The 22,290-nt window shown below is 32.6% G+C and overlaps 2 protein-coding genes across 3 annotated transcripts in view; one reads left to right on the top strand and one right to left on the bottom strand.

Moving 5' to 3' along the window:
• Window positions 1-226: 226 nt before the first annotated feature.
• Window positions 227-4,903, top strand: LOC131852991 (OCIA domain-containing protein 1-like). Its single transcript, XM_059203767.1, has 6 exons — window positions 227-505; window positions 579-705; window positions 2,660-2,837; window positions 3,516-3,658; window positions 4,074-4,185; window positions 4,601-4,903. Exons 1-6 carry the CDS (start codon window positions 425-427, stop codon window positions 4,707-4,709), a joined length of 750 nt encoding a protein of 249 aa, XP_059059750.1. The 5' UTR covers window positions 227-424; the 3' UTR covers window positions 4,710-4,903.
• A 6,682-nt stretch (window positions 4,904-11,585) lies between these two features.
• The window catches only part of LOC131853138 (protein cycle), a 71,878-nt gene continuing 61,173 nt past the window's right edge, over window positions 11,586-22,290 (bottom strand). Inside the window, exons 3-11 of one of the 2 annotated variants that reach the window (XM_059203959.1) lie at window positions 17,949-18,017; window positions 16,860-17,196; window positions 16,394-16,511; window positions 15,914-16,071; window positions 14,848-15,137; window positions 14,445-14,648; window positions 13,697-13,812; window positions 12,945-13,144; window positions 11,586-12,494 (exon numbers count right to left, since the gene is read on the bottom strand). In XM_059203959.1, coding sequence (XP_059059942.1) covers window positions 12,219-12,494; window positions 12,945-13,144; window positions 13,697-13,812; window positions 14,445-14,648; window positions 14,848-15,137; window positions 15,914-16,071; window positions 16,394-16,511; window positions 16,860-17,196; window positions 17,949-18,017 — 1,768 coding nt within the window. In that variant the 3' untranslated portion in view covers window positions 11,586-12,218. The remainder of the gene's footprint in view (window positions 12,495-12,944; window positions 13,145-13,696; window positions 13,813-14,444; window positions 14,649-14,847; window positions 15,138-15,913; window positions 16,072-16,393; window positions 16,512-16,859; window positions 17,197-17,948; window positions 18,018-22,290) is intronic. The other variant, XM_059203960.1, reaches the window with a different exon arrangement.

The following is a 22,290-nucleotide window of genomic DNA, read 5'->3' as shown; positions in this document are numbered from 1 at the left end:
TAATTGTAAAAAGGACTCCCTTTTCTGCATAGACTGTTGTTTTTATGAGATCTACTATACAGCACACTGTATACTATGACCACGACTGGTTTTGGATTTTTGGACCCCTTGGAAGCAGAAGGAACTTTTTCTGCTTTAAAATTATTCTGTCTAATTAACTTTTTAACATTATTATAGGTATATGTTGCAGAAATAATTCATATTTGATAATGTAATAAACAATTATGATATTATGAAATACCATCTGTGGTATCTGAAGTGACATATATGTCATTGTAATGTCAAAATTGTCAATTGTCATATGTTAATGCTCGTAGAGTTAAGTCGTTTCTGTGCTATTAGTGATTTTTTTATTATCTTAATATTTAATTTATGAGTATCTTATCCCGCTTGTCCATTTTTATATCATATATGTAACGATTGTATGATGGACGATTCTAGAACATATGGATACCAGGATGGGGGACCGATCAGTCCACCTCAGCCGCCTTTTGGAAATAATCCGGTAAGCTAACCTCCTTTTTCATGAATGAAAGTATTATTTTCTGTTGCATTGTTTATTAATGTGGGTTATGTAGGCGCAGTACAAATTCTCTCAAGACGAGCTTCGTGTGTTGACTGAATGTAACCGGGAGAGTTTTGTGAAAAGATCGCTTCCAATTGGGGCAGCGCTTGGATTGGGCACTTACGCCGCAGTGCAGTCAGGTTTGTTATTTCTTTTTTATACTCTTGACCAATATTCTAGTAATATTTGTGTAGAATATTATTGTTAAAACGCAGTGCTGTTAACACTACTGACTGACAAACAATAAGTCTATATGTAGGTAAGGATCTACACTCCTACACTCATAAATCATATCAATCATTATCATATTTTAATTTTAAATGTAATAATAGATGCGAGTCCGTATTACCGATCCATTGTAATATATAATAAAATCCCGGAAACCATAAAACAAGAAGATAAAATTAATTTATTTAAAAAAAGGCTTAAACAACTACTGACCGACAAAGCTTACTATACAGTAAAAGAATTTTTAACAGACGTACTATAGGAGCTAACTGGACACTACAACAGATCTAAATTTTAAATTTTATTATTGGAATGAGTCATCTACGAAATTGCCATACTCTTTAAATAGAGTCCATGTGTATTGTTAATTTATGTAAATTTAATGTAAATTTATGTATACGCATGTGCAAATATAAATAAATAAATAAACAAATATTTCTATATCATGCCATACTCTGGCAATGGGTGGCTAGATACAGAGGTAAGTATGAAACTCTATTACAACAAGTGTATGAATATATTATATTAACTTTTATAACATTATGAAATAGGTATACTGAATAATGACTCTGCATAGGCTATTGTTTGGTATTAAATACTTCATCAATCCACACTCATCCAATATCGTAAAGTGCTGCTTGTCTGGTCAGCGACTGGTCTGCTCTGATTAACTGATTTACTCTGTTTGAGTTTACTAATTCACATTCAGGTTGAGATAATCTTTTAGCATTCTATAGAGTTACTATATGGATGCCAGGTCCATTGTGTGGTAAGGAGGCAAACTGAGCAGGTCCGCAGACTTGTGACCTGACTGTAAGTTTAAGGGACCCCTTTATCTATTGTATAATAATTAGTATTTCTATGTCCTTTGGATAGTATACCAACACTTTTGCCGCTCGTGTTTCTCTCCCTACCCAGATAGTATATTTTGTAATATGAATACCATAACCTGAATGTGAATTAATGCTACTTGGTAGTTTAAATTAACACTTACCAAAAACAAACACCAACAATTTTTTTAGAATTTTTTATAGTTTTATTTGAAAGTACAAAGGTCAAGTTTCTTATTTAATTTGCTGTGCTTTATATGTGTACTGATTTAGTGTTAGCATAAAAATAAACTATTAAGGAATTGTATTTTGTTTATTTGAATAAAGATTTGTTCTATTCTATCAGTAATGAAGTTCACTGTGTTGAATTTTTTATTGCTGCTATATATTGTCCACTAATTTTATTTGCAAAACTTTAATAGCTACATTTGAGAGGAGAAGGGATTGTTAGTTATGTGGACTTTAACCCACATTGCTAGCAATGTACCATGTTAGGTTGACCTTCATGGAAATCCCCTGGGAACCATCATGACAAATTCCTAGTGAATTTGTCACAATGGGTAAGATGAGATGATAAAACCAGGTCTAACTGACCTGGTTTAATTATAAATAAATTTCCTTTGCTTTGCATTTTGCTTTGTTATGATTATTTTGGAACATGTATTTTTTTTTGTATATCTTGTTTTTTTATGTACCTAATAATTTGAATGAACAATTCATTATTTCGTTATTTCTATTTATATGATAAAATAATTTCTATGCTACTGCTTTGAGCATTATTATTGTTGTGTTGTGTTGTCTGTGTGATGTGATAATAATAATATTATTCTATTCTATATACATAGCAAACATCCAGACCAATATAAACAATCATACTCATAAATTCGAAATGCTTGCACCATGCTAGGAAATGAACCCGTGCCATTGGAAGTAAGGAGGTGTGGTAAACCACTACATCACTGAACCCGTCAAGTGTTATTTATATTAACTGTATGAATGTTACAAGTGCAATACATAAGATGTATATTATTTGCAGGTCGCTTAAAGCCAAATGCGAGGTTTGGTGCCTTCCCCAAGATATCCCTGGCAGTGGTGGTAGGTTATTTTATTGGCAAACTGTCGTATCAGCAGGCATGCGCTGAGAAGCTGATGGCCCTGCCTGGCAGCTACATTGGACAACTCCTCCGAGACAGGCGGGAAGGAAAGATTGGAGGGTAAGGTTATTCTATTCAGTATTACTACAACTACTTGCGGCTAACAATCCTTAAATTTCTTCTTAGTGTAAGTTGAATGAAATTCGGACAGCATTTGTGGTCTAGTTTGCGTTATGGAATATAAATACTTATAATCCATATCTTTTTCAAATACGGACAAAACACCTAAACACATACAAACAATCATATTCATAAATACAAATGTTTGCAGTGTGCGTGCAATCAAACCCGCGACCGCTGTAGTACTGATAACTATAGCGGTCTGCTGTTGAGCATAAACTGTTAGACCACTGAGGCCGTCCTAAGGTGAGACTGAGGTATCCTTGCAGTCGACTTTATACAGTCTTCTTCTTGTACGTATTTATTCAGTGTGTAGGGTAGTGGCAGAAGGAGATTCTTAGTAATGGGAACTGTTGACTCCATTGCTAGCAATGTGTAGTACATTGCTAGCAATGGAGTCAAGTTTACCTTCATGCGGTTTGCCCTAGAAAACATCATGATAGATTCCTGGTTAATTAGTCTTGATGGGCTAACTGACATGACCTCATTTATCATGCTCCACTGGTGCGCTGTCAGCGTAATTCATTAGTTCAGACGGGTGTATCATTCTATTATATCATTCGGGTGTACCATACTATTATCATTTGTTTAAAAAATGTTCGGTGTGACGTATTTCAGGACATTTTTGCCAAGTCAAACACCTTCAATGTTCGGTGCAAGCCCTGGTGACATCTACTCAGATGCTGGACCGGGCAGCTCGCTGAACTTGGACACCGACCGTCCACTGTTCAATGACGACACCTACCGGCCCGATACTGACGGTGAATATAACACTTTTAACCCTATCTTTTCTTTTCATAGCATCCGTAAATTAACTTGGATATAACAAGAAGAAACGCAACAAATAGTATCATTATATGACAAGGGTTTGGAGCAGTCACAAGAGTCATATAATTTTATTTTTTAAATACAGAATTTATTTTACGTTTATGATTTCTAAATATTAATAACTCTATAATGACGTCCGCCATTTAGTAATGATAATTATGTAAAAAAATCACAGGTATAATAGAGCAGGCGTCGTGCGCGGTTTTTCTAGTTTGTTTGTTTCATTTACATACTAATTATTTCCTGCATGTATCCCTATACGAGTGTGAAAGAACATATATGTACCACTTCCCCTTCAACTTCAGGTGGGATGACAGACTGTTTGCTATTCCATTTAATGTAACACAGGATCCAGTCTGCCTCCTCAAGAGTCGGCACCGGCGCGCCCCAACCTCTCGTACGAAGACTTACGACGCAAGAACCGTACTGACTACTCGGAGACCAGACAAGATCCTTACAGGTGAAAATCTCTCACTTAGAGTTCCTTCTGCATTTGGCCCGATTTTCCATCCGGAGAAAGTCTAATGGCCAACAATATTAAAACACTAAATACTTCACCAGAAATGTGGAGTGGTGGACATACATGAGACATGAATGGAAGAGAAAAACATATTATGCTGAACCCAATTAAATGGAATGAGGAAGAAGCAGATGATGATATTTATAATTTTATTATATTTTAAATTGTAATTTGTGTGCATCCCTACTGTAGGGCCAACTGAAAATCAGCTCTGGACTACGTTTCCAACATTATGCTGAGTTGTGGTACATTATGCTGTTTTGTAATGTGTAATTTTTTGTTTTATTATGTCATTATTGTTGTGTACGAGTCAATAATTAGTATTCTATTCTAATAAAGATTTTTTTCTATTAAGGGTCGATCCAAATGTATCGCCGGCGGCCCACCGTCCTCGGCCTCCGCCGCCGTCAGCGCCACAGTCACCGCCTCCGGCCACCAACAAATATGGTGATGTCATGGAGTAGCCATCGATTACCAGAATCGGGTCATAGAACTGAACGAGGTCTCAGTGGCCCAAATAGCACACAACTAATACGGCACCTCGTATAGTATAACGTCATAAAAATTAGTTTATTCAAATTTGGACTTATCTATCTTATAAAGAACGTTCAGAATTAAGAATCGCAGTGTCTGTTACTAAAAATAATTTAAAAATTTAGAATAATGCATATTTATCTATGTAATGATTTGCTATTGAAGTTTCCAAATAGTCTTGGCATTACACACATAAATAGTATCCTAGTTATGTGTTTAGACAATTATTGGATCGAAAATATGTAGAACTTTTAGATGGTGCGCCAAAAAATAACTCGTATGCTTAATTAATATTTATTTTTCAATTTAATCTGGAATGTTTTAAATAATCATTCGTAATTATTGTAAATTGATAAATTAACTTCATTAGTTAGCAGTCTCAAGGTCTAATTTGAGTAATATGAATTGGCTGTCTATGGAATAGATAGTAGTAGATTTGTTGATATTACTTCGTGTTATACAATCATGTTAATAAAGTAGTTAAGAGTTTGAAAGCGTATTCATTTGTAATTATTCCCAACCATATCACCATAATCCTATTAACAGTATATAAATATACTGGATAATTTTATTTTCCATTTAGACAAAGTTAGGGTCTATTTTAGAGCCGTTTAAATAAAGGTAGTGTGGGAAAGATGGCTGTTGATTCTCAATAGCGCCCCCAATATTCTTGCGGCAGTTTCGACAACTGATATTTTATTCTATTAATACCATAAACTGCGAATTAACCCTAATGATTTTCTACTGCATCCGCTTTTTTTATTTATTTATAAGATTTGTATATATACTATTCATTTTCACAAATATCGGCAAACTGTTTGGCAGTTTGTTGGCGAATAAGTCTCTCATTTTTACTTATACTTAATATACAATTTAACTATAATATGATGACATTCAGAACAATGAACTTGGAAGTGTATATAGGGATTAGAGAAATAAAAAGCGAATTGAAACGTTATCTTTATTTCATATATATATAAATAACCATAAATTTATAAAAACCAAAACGAAAATCGAAACAAAATCGAAATTAACAACATGACTTAATATTTTAATATTAGTACCACGGCTAAACGCCCCAAACACTACGCGTTTTAAGAGAAAAATCTTTGCTTTTAACAACTGAGTCATACAACTAACACAAATCCATTTTAATTTTATCTATGTCAAATAAATAAAGTAATATTTTTATAACATGTGCAGGAATTAAGTGGACTTATTTCGTGTGACGCGACAATTCTGAATGCAACATGAAAGCATATAGAACACTTAATATGTGTATGCAAAATTCCCGCACACATATAAAATTAATAACTCAGTTTTAAAAGTAATATGAATATTACTTCTTTAAAAACAAACACCAAAAGATGTTAGTTTACTTTTTTAAATATCAATTTACAATTGTTTTTATTACCTGCATTTTAGCTACATACATTATATGTGTGCCGCATTGATCTATCTTTCCGTTACAATCACATCACAAATCACACTATCCTAACAATCACATTTTCGTATGACATTGTCATAAGGCGTAACTTCGTTACTATAATTAATTCGTAATGTTTATGCGAATGCTTGGTGCAGTCGGCTCGCGTACTATGACAAACACGGGCAATTAAAACTGATGTGCCCAGATAATTATATCTGTGGATATCTGACGGATATAAAATATCTTTTTACCGGATTTTGAACAGATCTTTTACATTAAATTTAAATATACATGTGTGGGCTTTTTATAGATTTTATTATAAAACATTCTCATCATTAAATAGATTCTCCATAGGGTATACAGTCTTGCATGGACGAATTTCCAAAAAGCAGGGAGTTAAGTAATATAAGTATATATAATAAGTAATAAGGGATCACCCTTAAGTAATATATCAATATTACTTAAGACCACAGCACATTTATATTGCACGCATGGTTATTAAAACACTAGTTGAATGATTACAACAATACGATATGTTTGAAACATTTCGTACTAAGCTTAGTAAAATGCTAAAGTATATATATCCACTGATAAATGTATCTTTTCAACTATCTGGCACATCACTAATAGGACATAAAATATCGAACACAAGATAATTATCGAACATATATATATATTTGAAATTTGACAATGACGTACTTTAATTTTGATGATAGGTAGACTATTGTAAAACAGTTTGTATTCTAAAATAAATGAAATATATGCCTGCCCGACTGTTGGATATATCTACATGACCTTGATGGGGAAGTTGGAAGCAATGTCTATTGATATCGTGCTGATCCCAACACTTTACATGCCCACATTTCGCTCTTTATATGTATTTAAATCCAAAGTGACGGGGAGAAACTATTTTTGTCTTTTTAGAATCGGAGAGTCAGTAAAAAATATGAATCTATAAGTTTATCTTTTTGGTATCAGCCAGATTTGAAATCACGTACCTATAGATATATAATATATATCGATAGTGGGTATAATGAACCACTAATCCACGACTTTCGTAAAAATAAATTTAGTTACGTCATTATGTAAAACAATAAATAATTAAAATGAATAAATAATAGTAAGAAATTAATAAATCCGTATGTGAAATAAGATCTCGTATACGACATTCATGTATAGTAGACACTTAGACACTTATTTATTATTAATTATTGTAAGAAAAAGTATTGATTAAATATTGGGATTGTTATTTTTTGATAAAAATTATTATAGTAACTTTTTTAATTTTGTAAATTAACAAGTTGTACAGGTCACGGAATGACTAATATCGAAAATTAACTATTGGTCGAATCTTGATTTTTATAGTATAGCTCCACCATAGAATAGCTCCAGTTTTAAGGCAAAACAAGTAAATAAAATACATGTGAATTTAGAACCTACCGTTTTTTGAAGTGGGTGAAAATAGTTTTGAATAAAATTCAATCTTTCAGATAAAAATAATATAACAAATACAGTGATACTGACTACAATATTGCAATGTTGCCCATAAATTATATAATTGTATAGGAATATAACTAAAATCTATGGTGTATTAAATTTTAAAAGAGTCATTTAAAATGGCATCGGAGTGATATTTTACATTACAATGTGACAGTACAAGCAATTCGAAGTGATTATCTAAAATTACATCAATTACGCACAATTAACATTCATATAAGTAGTATACTTAATATTATTTTGAAAAAAAAAGGTAGATAACGTATGTAAAACGTTTTTTTTAATTTTAAGCATGCTTGTTTATTGGGCCTAAAATAGTCAATTCTTTGTAACTTTCTATTGATATCAAAATCAATGAGTGGCAAATAAAATTATTGATATTGCACGTTTTAAAAAAGCATGTTCCAATACAAACACAACAAAAAAATACCAATTTATTCATATACATATACTATAAATGAAATAGAACATTTTTAATTACTATGTCAGACTCTTCCGATCGTCTGACTAACTTCAAAACACGATACATACCTATTATATATGTCATTAAAATAATTAAGAAAACATTAAGGCCCTTCGGACATAAAACATATTTAACAAAGATCTTTTGGCTTACAACATTTATCTCAGGTTTCAAACATGGCGCAAATAATAGTAAAATATAAATAATATGGCCAACGTTTGACCAGACTAAATTATCATTATAAATTATTGGACTGCACTTTGTATATCTAGATTTAGATTTTACACATCTCTAGATTTAATGTTCCTCTTAAGTCGTTAAGCACAGAAACAAATTAATGGTATACAATTACAGCAATAAAACACTCATTCAGTGACACACATTTGAAGGGAGTGTATACCTTTATATACACTGATAGATGCCATCCACAAATTAAGTTACACGTTTAACGCCAAAGTGTGACAAGAGGTTCTAAATTCGTGACCTAAATTTCATAATATTATTATATAATAAAATACTAAAACACGACATTTGAATTAACGAAAAGTTTTATAAAATATTTCCAATAATTTAAACAAATATGACGATAGTACTAGTGAGGCGAGAGTCCCACAAATAAGACTAGCTGTGACAAGGATGGGTGAAGAGGTCAAAATTCATGAAAAACGTACGCGTGACGCAATTTATAGATGGCTACTTACTTATTTAGTTATATTACTATATATTAATTTTATTTAATTATATTTATATTATACTAAATTATATGTAATCAGACTGCCAATTTAGTCTCAAGAAACGCGTGAAATTTCTCCCCAGCCTTAATAAAACTTAATTGAAAATAGTTATTATTATATCTATTTTCAGCTAGACATAAGACTATTTAAGTGAAGCTAATTTAGAATTCGTTATGTAGAGATAATAATAATATAACATTTTAATATACGTTTTTAAATTTAGAAAATCACGGGTACTTACCACTTTTAATAATAGTAAGATCCTATATTTTTTTTTAATTTTACGTAATTATAGAAAATAGGGTGTTCCATCTAACGGGTAGTCATTACCATCGCACACATTAAACCTTTAACGTTCATTGTCATGTTTATACCATTCCAGAGGACTAAGGTTCTTTGGGCTATTGTCAAGTGCATGGACCTGTAGCACTGCCACCTATATAGATCTATTGTGCTCTCCCTTTTCAATGTTCGCTACCTAGACCCGTCAGGGACAAGAATTGAGGATAGGATTCTTACGAGCAATGGTATTTATCTCCTCAGAAAAGAAACTGTAAACTTTCGTTTATGCATGAGTGAGCTACAACCACATAGGATGTGCAGTAGCGTTTCCTCTTCACTTTGGCAAGGATCTTAACTTCATACCCTGTAATTTCACTGCCCGGTATCACCACACGAACTGGAACTTACCGTGCAAAGCCACAACAGTCTCAATCAAGTGATTTCTGTTAATATTAATATTATCTCTTAGTAAAAATTAAATATTATAAATTTTCTACGACGACACCTCTCTTAAAAGAGCAAATCTTAAATGTGAGATATAAACATTGCACATAAATAAGGTACATAATGTAAAATAAATTCTTATAAAAATCATTAACACATTTTAGTAAATAATATCAAAAAATAATAACGTTATAATTAATTTAGAATATATGTACATCTTAATAAGAGCCAGCGGGCTTCTGTAACATAATATAATTCGGATTAGATTTGAGATTATACTCGTATATTTGAACATCAAGGAAAGTGCTGTAAGCACGTCACAACTACATTATTAATGTTTATTAATTGCTAACATCTATAAATAGAGTGCGTATTTAAATAATGTTTATTAAAGTATCATGCAGATTAATATTCAATTGAATTGAATTGTAATACACACAGGTATGTATGTGTACATTACGAGGTACTCATAGGTACCAATGGGGAAGTTTGTTTACAACATATCGGCAGTAAAATATTTAGTCGATTGTTTTACTGCCGTTATGTTGTGTATGACAAATAAATAATATCTTCTTTGCATAATATATAGGTGTACATTAATAATTATACTTATATGACATAGCACAAATTTATATACCGGGATGATATTTTAAGATATAGAACAGCCAGTTTCATGAATCTGAACCAATTTCGTCAATAAACGAAATAAATAAATAAATTTAAACCATACTTATTTGATAATAAAGATCAATTTCGTGACATATACCACCTTACGACTTGCCTTGTATAGTCAGAACACTGTCAATTTCAAGCTACTATATAATGCATTTGGCATTTTTGGCAAATAAGTATGTAATGTTACATTGTTATTTCTCAATCAAATCAAAGCAAAATCACGTCTATCTGTATACAGATTCTAAACCATTCAACAGATTTTAATAAGGTTATCAACATAATTTTGAGAATTTCTTCTTAAAGGAATAGAATACACGTATATAATCATATGACACATACATACCCTGTCCTGAACCGAAGTGTATTATTTTATTATTAATATCACTAATAATAGTAAGCCGCAAAATTCCTACATTTATTTAGTAAGTACTTAATCTAACCGTTAAATATATGATTCAAAATATATATACATCGTTTATGCACCTAGATGCATACCCTTCCAAACCTTTATAATATATGACATAAATAATTAATAAGTAGTTTTTTTTTCGCAAACGAAAACAAATTAATTTAACTAAATAAACTGTACTTTCAAATATATTATAAAACAATATAACATGTATAATTAAACAACATATTTTAAAAATAACAGCTACGTGTATATCTGTAAATAAAAAAAATTAAGGAACATAATAAAAATATAGCTAAACTAAAATTAATGCAACAACACGAAACCAATAATACAAATAAATGGCAACAATCTCAATAACTAAAATTATTGATTTAGTAGACAAATTCGTAAAAATGAATCAACTTCCTAATAAACGTATAAGTTTTATCCTTTTCTTTCTAGTTAGTATCTTGGTATGACAGAAAGTGACAAAACGCTAATAGTTGCAGATGGTTCGTAGTTCTCAGTTGTTATAAATAAGAAACTTAGTGATATAATTAGTGAGATAGAATTTTGTAAAATAATTGTAAATATGTATTGCACTTCCCAACAAATATATCTGTATATATAAAATAATTATACCAAAATATGGCCTCAAAATTAATTTTAATTTCAGAATTAAAAAAATAATTAATTTGTAGTACAAAGACACCATACAACCTTTAATATTATGAAACGACTAAAGAATTATGATCTAGTAAATTACTACATTTGTTTAATTATAAACAATATAATAATAAATGGCTTATAGATAACTTTGTATCTATGTATGTAGTAACTAATATGTTTTCAAAATTCAATTAAATAAATTCTCAGATAATACGCAATCAATCTGTGACATTCTTTTAGAACTTTTTTTAGCCAAGGAATAATTGTTTTATTTTTTTTTAAACCTAAATACAGCGACGTTGCTCGTCTTCAATAATTCTATTTGTCATTTATATAAATAAGAAAAATATTAAATACCAGTGAGTTTAGTTTTATTATCCACAGCGAAAGACCCTGTTTGGATAATAAACTAAAATAACTTCCGCACCAGCCACAGCTTCAAAGGTTTGGATGCATATTTGAAGATCTTTTAACAAATATTTGAACACATGATAGAAAAACAAAAGAATAAGCAAACAGTTGGTACGCACTCAATGCGCGTAAGAGCACGTTACCATTGCAGATGTGGCTATAAGGTGACTTTTAAGAATTTTTTTATTTGATTTTTTATCTTATAGGTTTGGATTCCACAGTATTACCACACTGTGTGCAAAGTTTCTGGATTAGCAGACGTTTGTGTCCCATCGTTTATACAGATGTTTAGCGCTGAATTTAAATCTGTGGCAGATTATGTGTTGATGAAATTCGTCAGTTGGTACCAGTGTAAACAATTCCTGTAACCCTTTCCTATATACGATATACGAAATAAAAGTTAGATTTGAAGCTATGTTTGGCGCCGGCTTATACACTATCTGTTTATGGCAGAGGCCACGGCAGGCCTGATATGTTTATGGGACCTCCAAGTCCCGCGTCGGCTTCTAGTAGACTCATAATTACCGCCATAGCTGCTTCGCCGTTGCCGTCGATCCCTAGCGGTGGTAGAGGGGGTGATTCGAGGGGCGGAGTACCGGTTGGCATCGATTCGCTGGTGGTGGGCGGTGGTGAACTGTCAGCACCGGCCGAGCTGAGAGACACGTTGTTCCGAACCTGGCTGAAGGTACCCACGTCGAAGATATTGTCCACGAGTGATGTCTGTCCAAACATAAACTGTTCAAATACAAATATGATAGTGCTATAATTTGTATTTATTCGTATGATAAATATAGATATTGTAGAATATTCATTTCATGATAGCCTCGGTAGCTTCGCAGTTTAGCACACCGTCTTACTTTCCTTAGTCGTGGGTTCGTTTGTAATCGTTTTGGCATATTGTATATATTTATATATTTATATTTAATTTAATTATATATTTATATATATAATGTATATATTTATAAAAAATCTATGTATATCACCAAAACACAAGATCTGCTTAGGTTGGGAGCGGATGGAGCTATATGAATTGTCTTAAGATATTTTTATTATTATTTACAATACTGAATTGGACGCTAGGGAAAAATATGAATATGAAATACTTGACGTTCATAATGTAATTTTAGTCCTATATGAAAAATCATTTTTGATTTGATTTAATAGACATACCTGTTGATTGAATACCGTATCCTGAAGCAGGTCTGCAGGTAGATCAGGCGAGAACTCAGATGAGCTCCGCCTGAGGGCTTCATCGGCGATAGCGCTGCCGATCTTGTGGGAATCCATCTGGGCGTCGATAAGTCGCTGCATTTCCATGTCCGTTTCTGACACCCCACTCTCTATGGGCTCCAGTTCATCGCCCTGATCTTCTGTACATAATTATTACTGAGGATACCATTCTTATCACCAGTCCTGCTGATATACACTGGAATCTAACCTTAATATCGATATCAACAGAACAATGCGAGAATAGCTCGCATTGTTCAAAATATAGCTAACGATACAACCATTTGTATTTATGAGATTGTTTGTGTCGATATGAGTTTTCTATATATTCTAGCCGTGCCCGCGGTTTTACCCATATGAAGTTTATAGCTTAGCTGTTATCTGATGTATAAGCTATATTACTGTGAAGTGTCATCAAAGTCCGTTCAGTAGTTTTTACGTTAACGAGTAATAAAGATCGTCTATTTATACATTCATACTCACAAACTTTCACGTTTATAATATTAGTAATATTATACATGTATTAAAAAAAAAATCCTGTCAACTGTCTACTGTTAGGACAAGATAGCTCTGTGTGAATTGTCCTGGGTTATTCTTATATACTGTTTTATATTGTACTGGCTGATCAGAAATGTATTTATTATTTAAATTTTGTATTTTATAGTTCTGTTATATAAATAACAACTTATACTCACTATGTCTGAACATGTCGTAGGACGAGTGTGGTTCTTCTTCAGTCAGCGGCTCGAGTGTTTCTGTTAGAGTGGTATTGTTCGCCACCAGGCATTCCACGTCCTTGGACCACGGGTTTCTGTGACATTAATTATAACAATGAATTTATTAACCCACAATCATATGCAAGTCTTAAATCATTTTCATAAACAATTTGTGATTGTATGAGCCTGGGAAATGAACTAGGCACGAAGCCTGTATTTCAACTCACCCCTCGGTTGTATATCAAGTTGTTTCAATTTCGGACATTGACTAAAATTATGCTAAATCTTGATAGACTCGGTGGTCTGGTGGTTTCATACTGCTTTACTGGTGACAATTTCAGGTTCCATTAGTCGTAAAATGCAAATGTTATATTCACGAAAACAACCAACATAGAACAACGAACAACATCAATAATATTATATCTATGCTAAGCTAACAATTATAACTTAACATTTATATATTGCATTTATGAGTATAATTGTTTGTCAGGGTGTTTGTATGTATTTACTATAAATGTATTTAAGTAATTGTATCAGTTGCTTATGACTAGAGGGTGCTGTGCGAATTAATCATTCGCTGGTTTATTTTTTAGGGCTCTTGAATTATACCTAAGGGTTTAATTATTTTATAGTAATGGAGGGAGGGCGTTTACATTATACCTAATGGTAAAATTTTTTTGGTATACTATTTTTATTATTATCTGAAAGAGAGAAGCGTAAATCATACCTGAAGGGTTTTAAGTGTGTCTGTATTCTAGCCAGCGTGCCATCTTTGCGCTTGAACGAGTATGGCGGCGTGTGGAGCGCGTGACGCTGTAACAACGCAGTCTTGTGGGTTCGGGCGACAGCACCAAGTTCTGGACCGCTGACATACTCGTACAGACTGGTGCCGAGCAGTTCTTGAGGCAGGAAACCCAGGGCCAATGTTACTCTGTATCATTTATAAAAAATGTACACATACACTTAAGACAGAACCTAAATTTTTATTAATTCAATTAAAATCAAATTAAAATTAAAGTATTTTTATCAGTTATCTTGATACAAGACCCCCTTTTGTATTGTCCCAAACAATATAAATTATTATTTACGACAAATATTTAGTTGGGGAAATTACTTAAAAAGTACTGTACCTCTGATCGACAAACAGGAACTTGCCGTCGGTGGCATGCCTGGACACGTACTGGAGCCGCCTGGTTGGTGGGGCCGTGTGGGGCGGCGGTGGGGCTCGGGGCACTTGCTCCGGGGCTAGGTCTGGTAGGGCGCGCCCTACCGCTACGAGGCAGGACAAGTTGCACGTATCTCCGTCCTCGCCTCCCTCCACGCCATTGCCGCCTTCATTGATTTCCGCTGGCGGCCATGACTTGAGATATCCGGTACATTGCACCACACAATACTTCTTATCGTTGTTCTTCTTTCGGACCTTAAAATTGAGCACACATTTCAGTAACCACCAAATAGTAACAATGAACTAATGTCATTCAAGAAGGTTTTTTTGGAAAGTCAACTTTAAAGAGTTAATATTTTAGTTTATTTCTCAACATCTTAGTATATCAGCATGTGATACGCGTACACGCACGCGATTTTATTGTAATTTAGTAACCATAGATTAGTAACTATAAACTAATGTCACTCAAAAACCGACTTCTGAGTTAATATTAAACTGGATATCTCAACAACGTAGTGTGTGATGTGTATATTCAATTTTTGGTTCTATTATCTGTGCAAGTAGTTCTTTGCCAAATTAATATTAGACTGACTTTGTCATATATAATATATAGTCATTGTAACAAGGTACCAAGATGTATAGAATTTTGATAGTGACCTTATGATACATATTGATTTTTAACAATAGAGGTAATCACTATGTATAGTGTTTCTATGAGTGGTGAAGTGATACCCTGCGCTATAAAATATTCTAATAGTTGGCTGGTACCAATAACTCAAGTTCTGCTTGGCTGATGGTACTGTGTGAACAATCCAGGGGTTACAATTATTATTAGTTAGGTTAATACATATACTTAGCGACATAAACTACATTTACGAGCCGAAACCAAGTAAGTGTAGTGTAAGCATGTCTGTGAGCGTGCGCGCGTGCCTATGTACGTATGTTGTAAGTTCATTATTATTATTATTATTATTATTATGTTCATTGTTAGTCAGGATTATACTATTTAGAAATATATTTACAGAAAAGACCTTTCTAGGCGTTTCGGTTTCCTCCTTAACAGACGCTGGGGACGTTGCAGCTGTGTCCGGGGGGACGCGACACTTTATACGGCAGAAGAATGAACGCCGGGCGCCGGGGCTCAGTCGTGAAGCACCTGCCACCACGTCTGGCTTCACGGGCAACATCGCTGCGGGTAAGAAAAGGACGTGAGGAAATTGCAACACCGAATACAAGTAATAGCTGCTTTTACACGACATATAAAATCATGTGACATAAATTATCCATAACTGCTATGATAATTATTGCAAAAAGGTTTAGCTATTTATTAACGGATAAATACCAATGTAATATCTATGTAAGAACGGATGACATAGTTTGTGCAGTGTTTAGTAGACAATATTCAATTTTTCTTACGGGCCTCAATTAATAGCAGTATTGCTGATGCGATTATCTTGCAGCATCTAAGTAAATGTGTCCATATCTAATATCTGAATCAAAAAGAAACAAACTTTTAGCATCGATGAGCCGCTCACGAGGGCTAAGATCTGATGATGACAGTTGCTCCTTCACCTTGGCCACGTCCTTCGGATGCAGGATGTCAAACAGGCTCCGTCCTAGCAGTTCCGACTGGAAATTAATCATAACATTATTAATACTAGCTGATCCCGCCACTTCGTACCCATATAGCTCTTTGTAAAAGGGGGAAAGGAGATTGTCAATGAAGAGGATTCATGACTCTATTGTACATATAATAGGTATTAATTATGGAAAGTGAGAGGACGACCGAAGAGAAGATTGATGTATTGTGTGAAACTTCTTTCACATAATCAATCCATCTTTACAATCATATTTAATAAAAGCAGAGTATGTTCAGATTACACGGGCGATAGGCATAGTGGAAGATGACATACTGCGTCGACCTCAAATAATTATATAAAGGTAAGGTAACAATGATGATGATGATTAATTACTGACCTGTTCATAGTGCAGCATATTACTGACAGATGCTGACACATATATCAATCTTCCACGATCGCAGCCGACTACTAATAGAAAGCAATCGTGCGCGAGGTGCAAGATGAGGGCATTCAGTTCCCTCTCGGAGAGGAACGCGGGCCTAGGCCGTGCTGTTAAGGGACAGGCTGAGAGTGCCCCCCGGACCGATCGGAGATGCCTCACAGCCATCCTGAGGACCGTCAGCTTGTCCAGCTTGCGAGCCATCGCACCACACATAGGAACGATGGAACTCAACTCTGTTATGTACGTGTTCATTTTGTCTCGTCTCCGCTTTTCAATTTCGCTGTGGTTTTGCCTGGAAAGTTATTATATGAGATATGTAAGGATATGTAAACTTAGTTTAGCAATAAAAAAAATTCTTTCGTACATGTTTATCTATATATTAAAATGTTGTATTACTTTTTATGAAATTTCACATACTTATAATTTATATAAAGAGTGCAGAATGTAATTTTTTTTTATTTATAAAAATAATCAATAAAAAGACCCATATATGAAACACATACGAATAGAAGTATAATATTTGATATATATAGAAACTTTTCAAACTAGTAATTTAAATTAATTATAGTCTAATTTAAACCTTTGGTTGACCACCAATTTGTATAGTTTTGTGAGATTACTATGTATCATATATTTTTTATTTTGACGTAATTTATAGTCTAACGGTTTAGCATCGCCTTACTACCGACTATCGCGGGTTCTAGTCAATAAACATTTGCATTCATGAGTACTATTGTAGGTACATTTATGAAAACATTCCCAAATAAGTGAATTGCAGAATGATATAACATAAATATTATATTAAAATAAAATAAAGTGTAATTACTGAAAACATTTTGAAATTTAAATCTTTCATACATATTGTATATACAAATTGCACTGCAACGTGATCGCATTAATATAATGAGTTCGAAATTGATGTTCAGGCTTCCACAGTTGTTCATGTAAGTTACGTATCATTAATATTCTACATGTTAATTGTCTCGATATAGCTTTACGACTGACACTGTATTCCAATTGTTTGTTAAAATAAAAAAAACTTACTTCTTATCGGGCAGTGTACGAGTGGAGCGCGCGTCATCACCAGGATCATCCTCGTAAGCGTTGTTCCTGCTGCAATAACAATAATTACAATTTAATATAGATTAATAAATAATATAAATAATATAAATTATAGACAAAAACCTTAATTGGAAACTTCATATTGATAAAGTATGTAACAAATTTAACAAATTCGTTTATGTTTTGAAAAAATTAAAGAATATAACAAATCAAAATACCGCTCTAACAGTTTACCACGCTTATGTAGCATCCGTTTTAAGGTACAGCATCATTGTCTGGGGTAACAGTGGGCATTTAAACAGAGCTTTCATTGCACAAAAAAATGTCTGAGGGCAATATGCGGCACCACCCCGCGCACGTCTTGTAGGCCATTATTTATCAAACTTAGCATATTAACGGTACCTTCAATGTATATATTGGAAGTCTGTAATCATGTTAAACGGCATCAAGAACTTTTTACGAAAGCCAAGGACATATATCCACGTAACACTCGTAATGCAGAGAGGTTAGTTTTAGACATTATCCCAAGAACATCACTGTACCAAAATAATAGCACTGCTATGTTTATTAAAATTTATAATAAAGTTCCTGATACTATCAAACAATGTAATATAAGACTTTTTAGGGCAACGTTACAGGAGTGGCTAATTGTAAAAAACTTCTACAGTATAAGGGATTATTTGACATACGAACTCTGACTTCATGTAATTATAGTTTTAATAATATTGATTGACATTAGTGGAATACTGTGACATTTATTATTTTATTGTGGTACCTATTATAATGTTTTAATTAAATTTAATGACATATTGTAATTATGATATCATTTTCAATATTTGCATACCTCTACGGGGTGCTGCATGTCGTGTACTTATATTATATTGTAAGATCAAAATTACCATGTAGCAGGCAAATAAATAAATTATTATTATTATTATTATTATTATTAAGAAAATAATTCCTAATGCGAAAGCTATCAATAGAAAAAGAAAACTGCACCGATCCCAAATGAAGAAAGATACCAACAAGTAATTTATTTTCTATAACTTGCAAGTCTAATAAAATGATAAAAATATAAAATCCTTGGACTATTCACAAAGTCCCATCTAGTCGCTAGCTAAGATGAGCTTGTTTTATGGGTATACCAACTTAGTATACTAGACAAGTAATATAAATACATAAACATGATATTTTTTGTATATTAATACGCAATGTAAATAAAAAACATGTAGATTAATACAATCATACTAATGAATACAAATCTTTATTCTCTCACGGAGAATTTCTGGTGTCGCAGAATCTCGGGTTGAAATAAAGCTAAACCGCTAGATCACCGAGGCCGACAAGACATTCATATACATCCATCTAATATATGAATACATTCTCAGTAATTAATATCAACTACAAAATATATACAACTAAGAAAAACTGTAGGTACAATCAACGGGACGGATGAGCTATTTTGTCTGGGCCAAACTTCACAAATCAAGACTGAGTATACCAAGGGTAGGATCGGCGTCGAGGCGTCCCGGGACGCCTCATTACATACTTCCGGGTATTATAATTGTAACTATAGTATATTACTGCTTTTATAAAACTAAGATTGGTTTGAATGCGTTAATCGCAATAACTACATAGTCTAACGAAAATTATTATGATGTTTGATAGATCATTTATCGAGAAAGGTGAAATGGATAAAGTTGCAAATATAAGGAAAATATATATATAATATAAGAGAGAGAAATTGTCTGTATCTCTCGCTCACGCAAATGAAGTTGCACATATTTCCTAGTTTATTTATACACTAGACTTGTTATTACTATTACTTACTTGTTTATTTATATATAGTGGTAGAATAAAAAAAATATGACTATTCAAAAGTCGTTACAGTAAGTTTCCTTATTTTTTCTACCTCTATACCTATGTATCTTCATATAAAAGCCTAACTAAAATCACCACTAACATACTATCTGTTGAAATAAAATTATAAAATGTATTGTTAATATATTATTCACAATAATCCACATATAAGTATGCACAGTACTAGCGAAATTGATCAGTCAGTAATATAAATAATGTTTAATGAGTACAATTGACTCGCAAATCATACACAAAACGGATCGACCAGTCATTCGAAGTATTATTTCATTGCATTCCACTGTACTTATCATTGATTATATGATTTACATAAATTTGTTTGATATATTGATTTTCTTTGTTGTACAGTAGTGTATGTCCTCAATCATCCATTGAATGTTGTTTGCAATTACATTTAGTTGGGTTTCGTAAGAAATAGGAATAATATTTATTCAAATAAACCTAAAATAAGTACTTTTGAATAATCATATTGTAAACCAATATGATTATTCAAAAGTGCTTATTTTACCACTTATTCGTAATTCAAACTTATCATATGTATATAAGAACACAAGAAGATTAAGTTTGAATGACGAAATTAGGCGTGAAAAACTCTTTTAAATAATTTTTAGTAAATATATATCTTCTAAGTAAATATACTTTAACAATAAGACCTGGACATGGACAATCAACATATCAATAATCTCTATACTCTACCTTTGTGAAATTAGATACTATTGTCAGAACTATAAATTTTATGTTAGATATTTTTCTAGATCTTATAGAACAGAAAAGATTGTTATTTTTCTATTCCATCTCGATCCACTAGCTCCTCTGTACATTAAAGAAAGATTTCAATTTCTAAGTTGATCACATCACATTCTCAAAATCTTCGCACTTCTTCTTCTAAAATCCGCTGTATATCTCCTCATCGTTATAATTTTTCGTGTGAATCCTTCACTGCCATCAATCTTTGGAATGCACTTCCTGTTGGCCTCAGTAGACGACAAACGAAATTCACTTTGAAAAGATCCTTGTGTGAACATAATTTTCGATATTTCTCTATATTAGAGAAATTCAGCCAAATTACTATCTATCTAAATATTCCATGATATTTATTATACTCCTAGTTTAATTTTATATTTAATTTGTATGTAATCCATGAGCTTATTTCGTTTAATTATGTATATATATTATTTGTGTATATTAATATGTTTATATATTTGCATATATATTTATCTGTTATTATATTTTATTGTTAGTTATTAATTTGGACCGCTTTATTACTCTCAACGCGATGGTTGACTTGTAGAGAATGCCATTAGGCATTAATGCCGCCATGTCTATAATTTTGTATGCAAAAGAATAAATAAAAACATTACTAACATTTAGAAACTATTCAATTTTATAATTAATATATATTTTTTAATACAGACTTTGATTTGTAATTAATACATTTGAATCTTTTTTCTGGTCGAACTAGGACAGACTCACAGTTTAGATTACAAACTTTAGTTAAACGGTATATAATATAAATAGGTAAAAGATAAAATTAATCCATACAGATATTATAAAAAAGTAGTTGTACAGTGTCTGTCTGGATGTTTATTTATTGCCGTGGCTGTTCATTTTACGACTAAACGACTGGACGGATCTTAATTAAATTTATCGTGAAGATAGACTGCGTAACGACGACGAACAAAGGCTTACTGTTCTATATCTAAAAAAAAACAGCAAATACTAGGGGCTCCGCGCCCTCATTCCTGTCTGAACCTAATACCTACAATAAAAAAATAATAAGCTTAAAGTACAGTTGTGTACAAAGTATAAACCGAGTAAAATTTATTAGGTATTTATATATGAGGCAATATGGAGATATCCCTTTTATCCTTTGATGTTCCCCACTCGTTGTTCGTGTTGAGCATGGTATGATACAATGAACTACGAGTACACAGGGAATTACCTCACGCCTTACATATTTAAAGAGCTTCGAGCTAAAATGAGCGACTCTAAAGTACTTGGGTAATGGGTTTTAGGGTACCAAATCTATCTGGGGCAGCGACAAAGGCCCTAGCTGCTAGTGGTACCTAGCAATAGAACTAACTTGCTAAATAAAGTGCTACTGACGCACAGGCCGCTCTCAATCAAGTAGCAGTAAGTACTGATTAATTTGTCTGAATTTACAACAACGGCACTGTAGGTACGGTAGCCATTTAGCCGCTCATCAGGTGAGCCATATTCTTGTTGAGCAAGAAGTATATACTATAACACGTATACAATTATTATAATATAAAAAAAATATATTTGCTATGATACCGTATGTATTGGGCCTATGTCTATAGTGATAATTGCGTAAAATAAATTTAAATAAGAGCGGTCGTTTGAAAGTGTTAATAATATAAAAACCAAAAATAAAGGACTTAATTCCAAAATCAAGGCATAGGCCTTATGATAGAATTTGCTTCAG

The sequence above is a fragment of the Achroia grisella genome, unplaced genomic scaffold (assembly GCF_030625045.1).
Source record: "Achroia grisella isolate CSIRO2021 unplaced genomic scaffold, CSIRO_AGI_Agris_v1 utg874, whole genome shotgun sequence".
NCBI lineage: Eukaryota > Metazoa > Arthropoda > Insecta > Lepidoptera > Pyralidae > Achroia > Achroia grisella.
Note: the sequence above shows the minus strand (reverse complement) of the source record. Positions and strands in the feature narration are given on the sequence as shown.

Bases quoted from the DNA above. Each gene is read 5' to 3' on its own strand.
- LOC131852991 (XM_059203767.1), top strand. From the start codon at position 425: ATGATGGACGATTCTAGAACATATGGATACCAGGATGGGGGACCGATC. The intron at 506-578 runs GTAAGCTAACCT...TGGGTTATGTAG, and splicing joins CGCCTTTTGGAAATAATCCG to GCGCAGTACAAATTCTCTCA. The intron at 3,659-4,073 runs GTGAATATAACA...AATGTAACACAG, and splicing joins CTACCGGCCCGATACTGACG to GATCCAGTCTGCCTCCTCAA.